The sequence below is a fragment of the Azolla caroliniana genome, unplaced genomic scaffold (genome assembly GCF_043228905.1).
Source record: "Azolla caroliniana isolate FFs.n. ecotype wild unplaced genomic scaffold, voAzoCaro1.0.p SCAF_11, whole genome shotgun sequence".
Taxonomy (NCBI): domain Eukaryota; kingdom Viridiplantae; phylum Streptophyta; class Polypodiopsida; order Salviniales; family Salviniaceae; genus Azolla; species Azolla caroliniana.
In genome coordinates this window covers 2,738,647-2,751,700 of record NW_028230446.1, presented here as the reverse complement: position 1 = coordinate 2,751,700, position 13,054 = coordinate 2,738,647, and the positions used below count along the sequence as shown (strand labels likewise).

Below are 13,054 nucleotides of genomic sequence, written 5' to 3'. Positions count from 1 at the left end.
ATGTGGCATGTCTAGTGCGAGAAAAAGTCAAAAATTGAGGATCCACACACATTTCACGAATACTTGTAAAAATGAAAATAAATAAACCTAGGTCCCAATGACATTGAGTGCATGTAGAGGGTTGCAAGTAGGATTTGAACCTTGCACCTCTAAGATAAGAGGCAATTTCCTTACCACTAAAGCTACTACTAAGTGCTTTAGATGTTCTATATTTCTTTCTCATATTCAGTATTCCGTAGGAAACAAACGAACAAAACCGTGTACACAAAACCACAGTTTTAAGCCCATGGTTTCTTGCATGTCATAAAGCAAAACTGTGTGCATAGAAACCATGGCTCCAAGCCCATGGTTTTGTGCATGGACAAACCTATAAAACCCCTAGTACGGCTTGTGTAAAGGGGGGGGCTCGACGTGTCTATTATGACACAAATCATAAAGAGGCCTGGTGAGGGAATCGCGGCCACAGACGGTGCAGGTCGCTCAGGGAAGGCGCGTGTGATTTGCACCGTCCGATTTGGATGAGGAAGAAGGCGCAAAAAAAAAGCTGCGCAGGCGGTCGCCCAACCCTGTCAGAGGTCTCCCAACCGTTTTTTTTTTAAATTTTTGGTTGATTTGGTCACCCAACCAACTCAAAAAAAAAAGCAGGTCACCCAACTGTTTATTTTTAAATAGGTTGGGTGACCTGTTTAACCAGGTTGGGAGACTCCTTTAGAGTTTATATTGAGTTGGTCACCCAACCAACTCAATAAAAGAAGCAGGTCACCCAACTGTTGATTTTTAAAACAGTTGGGCGACCTGTTTATCCAGGTTGGGAGACTCCTTTAGAGTTTATATTGAGTTGGTCACCCAACCAACTCAATAAAAGAAGCAGGTCACCCAACTGTTGATTTTTAAAACAGTTGGGAGACCTGTTTATCCAGGTTGGGAGACTCCTTTAGGGATGTCTATAAAAGCCCTAAACCTGTCATAATCTGTCATTTTTTCAAACGAGATTGACAGGTTGGGTTTGCCGGGAAAGAGGTGGGAGCTCCTCCATCACAAATCGTCTGTGGCTGCACAAATCGATCTCCTCCATCACAAATCGATCTCCTCCATCACTATTCCCAGGTATGCTCCTTGTTATTATATCTTCCACAATGTTATATTCATCGCTTCTTAATAATAATGAAAACAAGCAAGATTGTATGGACCATATTGATGCATAGACATGTTTAAGCTTTAGGGTTTAGAGTCACTATAGACAAGAAGATTGTATGGACCATATTGATGCATAGACATGTTTAAGCTTTAGGGTTTAGAGTCACTATAGACAAGAAGATAAGCGAACCATAAGTGAAGTATAATAGGATCTAATAGGCAAGGCTTTGTTGATTTCCAGCCACTCTAATCCCAGCCAGTATCTTGAAGGCATAATCTAGGAGAGGATGTAACCACTCTTATCCACACTATAGGTGAGGCCTATCAAACTTATTATGATCTTGCGTTCACTAGATTTGCTTGCTTAAACTTGATTTAATCATCTATATTTTGATTGTTGGTTTTAATGATTTGCTTGCTTAAACTTGATATTTTGTGTGTTTGAGTACTAAAATCAAAAAATGTTTGATTACTTGAATGGTGGTAGATGACTTCCAACTCCAAGTACAAAGATTGGTGGGATTTCGATAACAGTGATATATATCCAACTCAAGAGAGGTATGTCACGAACCAATCTCCCCCAAGAATGGTTTAGGGTTTGATGCATGTATGTTGACTCGTGATTTGTTAAAGGGTCTTCGTTAGAAGACATTGGCGAAGTCGAGGAGCCGACATGTGTACGAGTGAGGACAAAATGGACCAAGATGCTCCTCCAAATGGTATGTGGATTTGGTGTCGTTGCAATATCTCAATCTTTATGCCAATCTTTATGTCAATCTTAAATATGTAACATAGGTGCAGAAGGAACAGTTGCTCCTCGTCCCGACTTGTTGTATAAGGTTGGAAGAGATGCAAATGGGAACAAGGCTCGTGCATGTATCTACACTGAGTTTTGCCGCCTCTCGCCAAGGTGGTATCGGAAAAAAAGTGACATGGAGTCACATTTACGCAGAGAACATGCAATAGACGTAGTCCTACCACGAGGGATGCATATAGAGGAGGAGGAGGGTATTCCGGGGGCATGCTTTAACAGTTATGAGCGTCAAAGATCACTCAAAAGATTCATGGACCCGGAAATCAAGTACTACAGAAATCGACAAAAATATATCCGAAAGTTGAAGGTTAGGGCTGTTTCGAAATACAACTCTATTCCTGCTGAACTCCGTCTTGCCACACAGGCAGAGTTCGTGGCACGATTTATGGACAAAGAGATGACTATATACGACTCCAATAAGGATGAGCGTTTGGAGATGTTGACGAAGAAGATAGCAGCTGGTTTGGATTCTTATGTAAGTATGAGTGAGGATTTCATTTCAGATTGTTGGAGGGTTTATTGGCAAAATTCAGATAATAAGATGTGTCTTATTGTGGTGAAACAGTGTAAAAAGGCGGGGATATCCACCCAACCGCAGGGTGTGTCCACGGATGTGGATGAGAGTCAAAACCCATCTGAGGGTGGTGTGTCCACTCCACCGAGACAGAGACGACCAAAAATGCCAATCTGACGGAAGGAGGTCGAGTCAAACACTGATGTTGTTTCCCTAACATCAGATTCAGATGACGCTGCATCGGATGTGGCCATAGTTCAAATTCAACATGGCAAGGGCATAAGGTTATGGATTCAAACCCCAAATAAACACTTTTCCAGGTAGGGTTTAAGTGAAATATAAACTAGTATCTTACTAATTGACATGGAGTGTGATTTACCTACTCAAAATTACATATTTCCATGCATTCAGGTACCAGCTAACTTGCCCACGTCTCGATATGGCCCTTGATGTTACCGAGTCAGATCTTGAGACCATATGCAAGAGTCGTGAAATGGCATCGACATGGACTATGACCTTATTCACGTTGTGGATGGAATACTCATTGCCACTCGAGGTGACAGAACGCTTCACCATCGTCGACCCACTATGGGTGCAGCTACACCAGCAGGCAATGAAGGAGCAAGACATCCTTAAGAAAGTTGCGCAATGTGAGATTACGTTCATTCCGAGCGTGCTTGATGGGCATTGGAACTTGTGGTTCACCATGCGACAACAAGCTTCTAAGCTAACTAGCAAAGTAGTCTTCTGCGATCCATTGAACAGACCAGCAACAGACAACATGCGGAGAATGGCAGAGTTGGCGATTCGGACAATTTCATCTGAACCGTCAGACCACACCATTGTGCCCAATGGTCGACATCAGGTACTGCACATCCCAACATAGCCAAATTGTTGGGATTGTGGCTTTTATGTGATGAAGACTATCCAAATGTTGGTGAGGGAGTTCTTACAAGGATGGATATCTTCGACTTTTGTAAGTGTAATTGCAATTCCTTGTTCATGTGGATTGTGTATAGATGTGTTCTTATACATATTTGGTTATAGGGCACAGAGATGTGGTTCACCAAACGCGAAGTGGATTCACTTCGGATTCATGTGGACGAGTGGGCACGATCGGTATTAGGATTTGCACCTGCGACCGGTGGCTCCATATTGTAAATTTTGTGAATGTTGTTTTCAGCACAGATTTGGCTATAGAGCTGATGTTGTAACTATATTTTGGAATCCCCAAAAATTTTGTATAGTGAGAATCGACTCATTGTATATCGCGATTACTTATTAATGGAAATGTTGTTTACAACAATTATTTATCTCAATCTGAATGTATTTATCTCAATCTGAATATTGTGGATGATCTGAATGTATGGTTTTAAACCAATCGCAAGTTGTGGTATTGTTATGGTCACCCAACCAGGTTAAAATTAATTATCTTTTGTTATGGTCACCCAACCAGGTTGCCCAAACCTTTTAAAATTAATTATCTTTTGTTATGGTCACCCAACTAGGTTGCCCAAACCTTTTAAAATTAATTATCTTTTGTTTTGGTCACCCAACCAGGTTGCCCAAACCTTTTAAAATTAATTATCTTTTGTTTTGGTCACCCAACCAGGTCGCCCAAACCTTTTAAAATTAATTATCTTTTGTTTTGGTCACCCAACCAGGTCGCCCAACCTGTTATGTAAACGGCCAGAAAAACGGTCATCTTAACATGTAAATTAATCACATTCTCTGTCATTTTAATCATAGCTCATTGCATCTCCAATATCTGTCTTATAATCACATTCTGCGTCTTAATCACATTCTTATTTTGCACAATCTCTAAAAGCTAATCAGGATTAGTTATATTCTTAATCAGTTATAATCAGATTAGTTAGATTCTTAATAAGATTAGTTAGATTCTTAATCAGATTAGGGGGATTCTTAATCAGATTAGTTAGATTCTTAATCATCTTAGTTAGATTCTTAATCAGTTATAATCAGATTTTGTAGATTCTTAATAAGATTAGTTAGATTCTTAATCAGATTAGGGGGATTCTTAATCAGATTAGTTAGATTCTTAATCATCTTAGTTAGATTCTTAATCAGTTATAATCAGATTTTGTAGATTCTTAATAAGATTAGTTAGATTCTTAATCAGATTAGGGTTATTCTTAATCACATTAGTTAGATTCTTAATAAGATTAGTTAGAGTCTTAATCATATTAGGGGGATTCTTAATAAGTTATAATCAGATTAGTTAGATTCTTATAACCAGATTAGTTAGATTCTTAATCAGATTAGTTAGATTCATTCGAGATGAATCCCAACGAAATAGATTTAATCACGTCCTTGTATGATTCTGAGGATGGTTATGCATCACCATACTCCACAACCATCGACGATGACTTGGATTCGTCTACATCCGAAGACTATGAGTCGGCTTCATCCGAAGAAGAGGCGGAGGAGGTTGATCCCTTCATGTATTGTTCGGCGAGGTATATTGCGTTCACTAGAGGTATGTACGATTTAATGCTTAAAGATTTATTAGGTCAAGTTAAGGTAACATTTGAAATATTAAGCACACTCGCAAGGGGGGCACCTCTTAATTTACATGCATGGAGGCGCATGAAGAGTCGTCTCACGCTTATGAATGAGAATGCAATACACCTTAAGGCATCGCCTCATCTTCAGATTACGCACGTAGAGAAATGGAGGGAGATAGTATTGGCGTCACATTGTGGCGCATCGCACCGTTCTTTGACAGGTACTCTGACAGAATTAAAGAGAAATTGGTCCAATGACCTTCGTGACTATGGGATCCCTAGTGCGTATGTGAAAGCAGTGATTGACCAATGCGGTTGTCAAGTTGTGTCGAGGTTAACTCCATCTGACATGGAGGGGACAAGTGTCGTGAAATATAAAAAGTCTAGACCCATAGAAGTGATCAAGATAGAGGCACATAGGGTTGATGATACGTTGATAGATGTTCAATTGAGGTATCACACACGCTTTCGTACAGGGGTCACAAGGGGTGCACATGTGACTAGGTATAATTGTCACCGATCCGGTGTGGCCAACAAGCAATATCCATGCACTCGACGTAGAAAGCATTCATCTCGATGTGGGTGTACTTTTCATGTGAACGCTCGAATGAATGGCGGGGTTGACCATGGGACAGTGACCCTTTCAATATATGGACCTCATACGGGTCATGTACCGGGAAGTAGACCAGATGCATACTATTTGCCAGTGGCCCCAAATGTTATAAGTTGTTGTAGAGATGACCTTTTTGATGTTGGTTGCGCACGACACGTGGCACGGATGAGCATGCGTAAGGAAGCATATCATAAGTCCAAGGCTAGTCCATTAGACCTTGTGAGTTATAGGTTCTTTATGATACCAAAGGAGGTCAATAACATGGCCAACAAGTTAAAAATCGGGAGTGCCATGTCAGGGGTTGATTGGTCTTTGATGATGCAAGATGCCTATGCCCTCCGAGATCTTGGGAAGGTGGCTCATGTCCAACCCTACTTGCCTGGTGAATATGGATCTCCCGCAAGGCAACCGTTCATCTTGGTGCTCCAAGATGAATGGATGTTAGAGATGTGTGAGCGACTGTCGATAAACAACTCTTGGGCAATCGACTCCACGTTTAAAACAAACCAATTTGGCTTGCCATTATATGCAGCTGTGGCTCCAAATGCCATGGGAGTTGGTATCCCATTATGGTACATGATATGTAGTTCTGATAAGGGGTCTAACCATGAGCAAGTAGCTTTAGAAACTTGCTTGAGAGTCATATTTGCACGGATGCCCAATGTGAGGCCAAATGCCATAGTCATCGATAAAAGTTGGACATCGTATAATGCCATAAGTAATGTGGTTGCAACAGACCGATTATCTTGGATAGTTACAAATGGGCAAAGGTCGCAAACACATTGTCGACTTTTGTTGTGTCACTTCCATGCAAAAAAAGCATGGTTGGACAACTTGTTGCCAAAGGTAAGTGCAAGTGAGAGAAACCACCTTTATAATCGGATGTGCCAACTCATGCAATGCATTACGGAATCCACATTCAATGCCCAATGTGAGGACTTAAAGGTAGAATATGCAAACAAGCCAGGTGTTTGGCAATATATAGAAGGAGGATGGTGTGGCTTGACATGTGTGTGGAGGAAACTGTGGCCCAAATTTGGTAGAATGTTCAACTACGGACATGTTGACACTACCAATCTTGTGGAGAGACATTGGCAGTTTATCAAATATACTGCCTTAAGAGGGAGGATAAACCGATCAATTACCGATCTTGTGCATGTTTTAATCGGGGACAGTCAAACTGGCACTTGCATCGGGGGTACTGTTATTGAATGGTACAAGCAACGACAAGAAATATGTGAGAGTGGTAGATTTGCACCACGTGCAAATTGTAGGGATCAAACAACTAGACTTAAAGAGGCCGAAAGGCTACTAGAGAGGTATGAAACTAATAATGCGACAATGCATATTGTGGAAGAGCCTCGATATTGGTTTAAAATATTGAGCTTGACAAAACCGGATGTATGGTATAATGTATCGCTCCAATGTTCATATTGTGATTGCCACGACCCTGCGAGTAAATGTAAGCATATACTTGGCATCAGGATGATTATTGAGAGGCACATGCCACATCTATGTGGGTCATTGCCTTTTATAGATCATGCAACCTATATGCGCAATGACCATTTCACAGAGACGGAAATGGAGACAGAGGTAGAACCAGTCGAGGAGACAAACCCTATAACATCACGAGTGGAGGAATGTTTGTCGAAATTACAAACGCTTGAGGGGGCTATTCAATGTTTTAAGCAAGGGTTACAATCCCTCGACTGTGCAGCAATTTTGGCATGTATGGAGTCCATTCAAGAAACAAGTGAGACATTGGTGTATCACACAGGTGCACCGAAACCAACTAACGAAGAAGACCGTGGATCCATAGGGCGTAAGCAAGCAATTGGTGCAAAAAGGGGAGCATCAATCAACATTTCACAAGATCTTATTGGCAGCTCCCCAAACACTTCCAAGGCACACACAGGAAAAATGCAAAGAGGCGCAAGTCGAGCTAGGAGGCGGTTGCCAATATGTGCGACAGATAAAATGCGATGCTTGCATTGCGATGCCTTGACCTTTAGATCAAGGGACTCAAATGTTGATTGTTGCAAGAATTGTGGTCGCATCTTGCCATCATCTCCGGATGAGCCATAAATGTTTGGTAACTTTCAACTTTTATGTTTTGCCAGGATTATTTGTTTTAACAGAAGTATGGTAAAGATCGTCGGTTTTAAGTAATTTAAGGTTGAATTTTGTGACTATTTGATATGTTATTGTAAGTTTACATTCTTCGTTTTATGTTTTAAATGTTTTTTAACTTTCAACATTTATGTTTTAATATGATTATTTGTTTTAACATAAGTATGGTAAAGATCGTCGGTTTTAAGTATTTTAAGGTTGAATTTTGTGACTATTTGATATGTTATTGTAAGTTTTAAGGGTAATTAACAAGCTTATTTGAAGATTTTGGTTGGAATGATACATTTGGTTGGGCGACCTGCAACGGTTGGGAGACCAATCGGTTGGGCAACCTGTAACTGTCAGGGTTGGGTGACCTAAAACGGTTGGGCAACTTGCAACAGTCATAGTTGGGTGACCAATTTCGGTTGGGCGACCAACGACTCAGAGTTGGGTGACCTCTGACAGGGTTGGGTGACCATCGACTCAGAGTTGGGTGACCTCTGACAAGGTTGGGTGACCATCGACTCAGAGTTGGGCGACCTCTGACAACTTTTTTTTTCGCGCGCTCTTCCTTATCGAAATCTGACGGTGCAGATCGCACGCACCTTCCTCTAGGCGACCTGCACCGTCTGTGGCCGCGATTCCCTCACCAGCCCTCTTTATGATTTGGTGCAGGATAGCAACGAGCGGGGGGGCTCAATATGATATGACCATCATCATCACCATCAATAATATAAGCTTCTATTTCTTCTTCTTCGCATCTATCTTGTAATTATTTATCTACTTCTCAAAGTGTACAATCTTCAATCTTCTCAAGTGTAATAGGTCTTCCTCCAATCGTACATTCACATCGTCCTCTTCTCAATACCTTGACGGACATCCTCCTTGGTCCAAGACCCCGGTGGTCCCGCTCAAGCGAAGCACGCTTGCACGCGCATCTTCGCGACAACGTACTAGAGGACGTGCGGTTTGGTGGGGGTGGGTGGACCGGCGACGGAGCCGGTAAACCCAACCTTGCACCTCCAAGTTGAAAAGCCAAGACATTTTCTTAAAATTATATTTGTATCATTGTAGCTTTACATGTAAATTCTCATACATGAAACCTTGAATGAGTGACATGATTATCATGCATGAGCGCCAAATGGCAAACATGCATCACATGTATCATATGCATGAGGGCATCTATAAAAGAGGAGATAAAAGAAGAGAAAAGGGGGAGAAAATATAATGTATTATTGAAGAATTTAATAAGAAGAAAATTCGTCATCCAATTGATGATATATCTTGTTTCTTAAATCTAAAAGTTAAAAGTTCAATCTTAATCTCTCTCAATCTAAAGTCAAGCGTTTAATCTCAATTTCTCTCTCTCTCAATCTATCTTAAATACTTTCTCGCTAAAGCTTGTGCCAACTTCGAATCCTTCCGGTCCAGGACCCCGGTGGTTCCACCTCACGATCCGCGCTTAGTGACGGATCTTCACGACACCGGTTTGTGAAACGGTTCAGTTCAGGTTTGAGATCCCTTAAATGGTTTAGGCTTAGCCGGTTTGGCTTGGATCAGGCCAAACCGGCTAAGCCTAAACCGAACCATTACCGATCCCTAATCAAGAGAATTGTATATTACAAATGAGATTAACCGACACATTACAAAGTAGGAGGAGGGTACTTTATATAGTCATCCTCTCTCTTCATTAACTACCGAAGCTCATTGGTCATGGGGAATGTGGAAACTCATTAGTTATGTGTCATAGAATATGATTCTATGACACAGTTAATGTGTAGAGAGTAGTGGTGATGTTTGACCTTTGAGCATTCATACACTCTCAAGGTGTGTTCACACACTAGACTAGGTTGAACTTGATTCTCATGGACCTACTTTCGACTCTTACTTACTTTCAACTCTACAAAGCCTTTGACTCTTAGGACCTTTCAACTCAGACGATCATTCGACTCTAACGAGCCTTCGAGTCATCAATCCTCTCTCATTCAAGTTCCCGGTGGTCCCGCTGAAGTAGCACACATACGTGTACTTCATGACAACACCATTAGAAGGGAGTCTAAGATTTATTTTTGGAGCCATTGGTGAGCTTTTTGTAAGACCCAGAGACAAACCTTGCTCATTGAAGGAAGGAAAAAATGATATAATAATGAGTGAAGGAAGCAAAGAGGTAACAAGGAGAACGTAAACACCAGGATAAAAACAGAACTGTGTGAAGTATTTAACTCCATTCAAGTACTCAAAACAACGTTGGGCTTACAAGCAATGCATGCTTGGTTTTCAGACCGTAACTCTATTTAAGACTCGATAATCTTCGGCCAAGCAAAAGGAACCCATCTTTCTTCTCTTACAAAGGTAGATCGGGTGCGGCAATGGGAGATTTGGAAATGGCAAGAAGATCAGCTTGCCAAGTTCTCACTGATATACATATATTCGAGCTCATATTGATTCTAGAACAAGGGTTCAAAAAGTGGTGTGTTTTAAGTACAGATGAGCCCATTATATGAATATACGTTGAGCGAGACACGACACGAGAGGTTTGGAAGGGGTGGACACAAAACAAGGGTAACTTTTGTCCGCCCTAGTGTGAAATGAAACCCGCAGAAGATTAGATTGATTCTAGGGTTTGGTCCGGTCTGGTATGAAAGTAACAGAGCATTTGTTTCTAGGGTTTGGTCTTTCAATAAGTATGTAAACAGAACTAATAGAGAAATTTGATTCTAGGGTTTGTTTGGTCCGGCCTACCATGAAACTAACAGAGCCTTGAATCTAGGGTTTCGTCTTTCTATAACTAAATAAAACGCAGACCATGGCGATGGTGATTTCGTTGTCTCTCTTGCAGTCTCTGTTGACTTCTCTTTCTACCTCGGGTTTAATATCTGCTCCAATCCCTGATTTAATCTCTGGTTCAATCTCTGTTGATTATGTGTTTTGAAGATTCTTGGTGTGCGCAATTAAGCCGGTTTGTTAGACGCCCGGAATTGATCTTGAATCATTTCTTCCCCATGTCTTGCAGACGACTATGTGCACATAGATCGACGCGTTTAAAGGATGGCGATTGTCTGCTCATTGTGAACCTTTGGGTCTTGAACAGAAGGGCCTGGATATGCCATACACTCCTTCGATTATTATTTTCTGGTGTGATTTAAGTGCTATTATTTGAGAAGTTTTAATTACACTAGCGTCAATGCATGTGCGTAGAGATCTCTTTATCTTCTATTTCGAATCGTTTGATAGAATTTGACTGTTAGTAGAATTCTCTTCCACGCCATGTTCTTTTATCTCCCAGATTTCTCAGAGCGTGGAAATGGCCTGAATAGGTATATGTTTTGTATTGGATTGTTGTTCTTCGGAGGCCATTTATGTAGACCTCCTTGGGAAGATCTTCAGCAGAAATCTGTCGTTTTGTTACGGTGTCTTTGTGTAAAGCTGTCTGATCGATTTCAACTCTCTTCGATAGGTGGTACAGGTTTAGTTGGTTTGGATTTGCTTGTTGAGTCGATGGGTTAGTTGTGATAATTGCCGGCCTAGATCTAGCCAATTTAATATGGTAGCAGCAAAATATAAGTTCGCAGATGTTGGATCTAGGATTGAGGGTAGTACATATCTGAGCAATTATCGAGTAGTCTTGTTAAATTTCTGGTTTCTCTGCATGTGATTTCAGGATGCCCAATCATTTAAGCTTGCGATGTTTAGGTAGGATGTGCTGTGATTAGTTTCATTGTTCGTCCCGTTGCCTATTTTAAGGCGTGGTACTTTGAAAAACCCCAAGCCCGAAACCCTAAATAGGTTCAAGAATTGAGAAAGTAATGCAAGTCTTCAATCCATGCATGTCAGTCTAAACTATACATATAATACAATAAAAGAATTGAACAATTTAGCCTTACCATCCATGGTAATTGGTCAAAGTAATACGCTTACTTATTCAAGACATCCATTACTAGCACAAGCTACATATATATGATATGATCCGAGAACAGAACGGTTAAGACTTACGCACATTCAATTGCGTTTGCAAAAAAGCAATTCGTTCACATCTATGATCTGATAGCTCAATCTAAATTTATAATACAAGTTGAGAACTGAATGATTTAGTCTGATAATCTATGGTAACTACTTGAAAGTAATACATTAACACTATTAGCTCAAGCTATTTACATATATAGATTTAATACACTCAGCATTCAGGTAAAACTAGAATTTAGCATGTAAGAAAAACATACATGCACTGCTAATGAATCAATGAAGAGTCTTTCTCGATGGAACATAAACATCCACTTATAGTTGTGCATATAGGTAAGATAAGATCCACATACACTCAAATACATTATCCAATGAAGATATATTAATGTGTTTTGATAGACTCTTCTAACAAGAATATGAAAAACTATAGACTCTTCTTCAAGACAAGTATGTGCTGCCAATTTGTGAAGGTATTTATGTTACATGGATGATTTCATATGCCTGCAGGAGTTCACAGACAGACATTTCATCACCTGACTACTCCTTGCCTCATGAAGAGGTTAAAGATACAACTATGATAAGAACTCCAACAGCTTCATCAAACGATGTAGCTATAATGAAGCAAATTTCATGCAATGATGAGACATTATTGAGGCATGTTCCATCAACAGGAAGAGTTTCATGTAGTGATGATGCAGTATTGAAGCATCCTGAAACAATTTAATACAACAATTCATTAGTAAAGGATGCTTCATCAAAAAAGGCAGTTTCATACAATGATGCAATAGTAAAGGATGCTCCTCGGGGAGAAACTAATGACATTATCATATGAACTCAGTGCACCACTTCTTGAGACATCAAAAACATTATTGGAGTCTGGGTTAGGGAGCGCAACTAGAAGTGAATTGTCCACTTCCATCAATAGCTCAACAATCAATGATAAGGAAAATAGATCATCGAGGCATTCTAACATGATGAACTTAGCAAAGAAAGTTATTGGGATGAGAAGAGAAGAATGGTTGCTGAAAAAGATGCCCAATGTAACAACATTTACCCTAAAGCCTAAAAAGTTTCATTGGGACTATTTTTGTAGCCCAAAAAAAGATTAAAACATCAAAATATATACCTCTTGTGACAAGTTTTGCAAATCTAGTGCGGATGTAGGTGGTTGGCAGGTGCTCCCCGGCAACATGTGGTGCTCCTCGCTAATTCTTCCCTCCAAAAACCATAGCGTCCTGTTTGAAAAATAGGTTTAAACAATAGGGGTCATAGTTTTTATAGTCTCCAAAAAATAATGAGTAGGGGTCCTACATTCGGTGGGTCGGGCTCCTAGGACTCCTGCTTCAGTGAGTAGGGCTCCTACCTCGGATCAGACGAGC

At 40.5% G+C, this 13,054-nt stretch overlaps 2 protein-coding genes and 1 long non-coding RNA gene across 3 annotated transcripts; all 3 read left to right on the top strand.

Moving 5' to 3' along the window:
* The first annotated feature begins 583 nt into the window (after nucleotides 1-583).
* On the top strand, nucleotides 584-1,825 carry LOC147857586 (uncharacterized). Its single transcript, XR_015530500.1, has 3 exons — nucleotides 584-1,107; nucleotides 1,625-1,695; nucleotides 1,771-1,825. It is a non-coding gene; the product is annotated as an uncharacterized LOC147857586 (long non-coding RNA).
* Nucleotides 1,826-2,652: 827 nt separating this feature from the next.
* LOC147857585 (uncharacterized) lies at nucleotides 2,653-3,784 on the top strand. Its single transcript, XM_087327514.1, has 3 exons — nucleotides 2,653-2,785; nucleotides 2,877-3,441; nucleotides 3,513-3,784. The coding sequence occupies exon 2, from the start codon at nucleotides 2,905-2,907 to the stop codon at nucleotides 3,349-3,351; it is 447 nt and encodes a 148-aa protein (XP_087183640.1). The 5' UTR covers nucleotides 2,653-2,785; nucleotides 2,877-2,904; the 3' UTR covers nucleotides 3,352-3,441; nucleotides 3,513-3,784.
* Nucleotides 3,785-4,763: 979 nt separating this feature from the next.
* Nucleotides 4,764-12,399, top strand: LOC147857584 (uncharacterized). Its single transcript, XM_087328017.1, has 3 exons — nucleotides 4,764-6,449; nucleotides 11,377-11,408; nucleotides 12,183-12,399. The coding sequence occupies exons 1-3, from the start codon at nucleotides 4,764-4,766 to the stop codon at nucleotides 12,397-12,399; spliced, it is 1,935 nt and encodes a 644-aa protein (XP_087184143.1).
* Nucleotides 12,400-13,054: the final 655 nt, after the last annotated feature.

What these genes read in the sequence shown, in the direction of transcription:
- LOC147857585 (XM_087327514.1), top strand. Translation starts at nt 2,905, where the DNA reads ATGGCCCTTGATGTTACCGAGTCAGATCTTGAGACCATATGCAAGAGT.
- LOC147857584 (XM_087328017.1), top strand. Translation starts at nt 4,764, where the DNA reads ATGAATCCCAACGAAATAGATTTAATCACGTCCTTGTATGATTCTGAG. An exon ending in TGGACAACTTGTTGCCAAAG is followed by an intron (nt 6,450 to 11,376) that starts GTAAGTGCAAGT and finishes ATGTGATTTCAG; the next exon opens with GATGCCCAATCATTTAAGCT. An exon ending in TTTAAGCTTGCGATGTTTAG is followed by an intron (nt 11,409 to 12,182) that starts GTAGGATGTGCT and finishes ATATGCCTGCAG; the next exon opens with GAGTTCACAGACAGACATTT.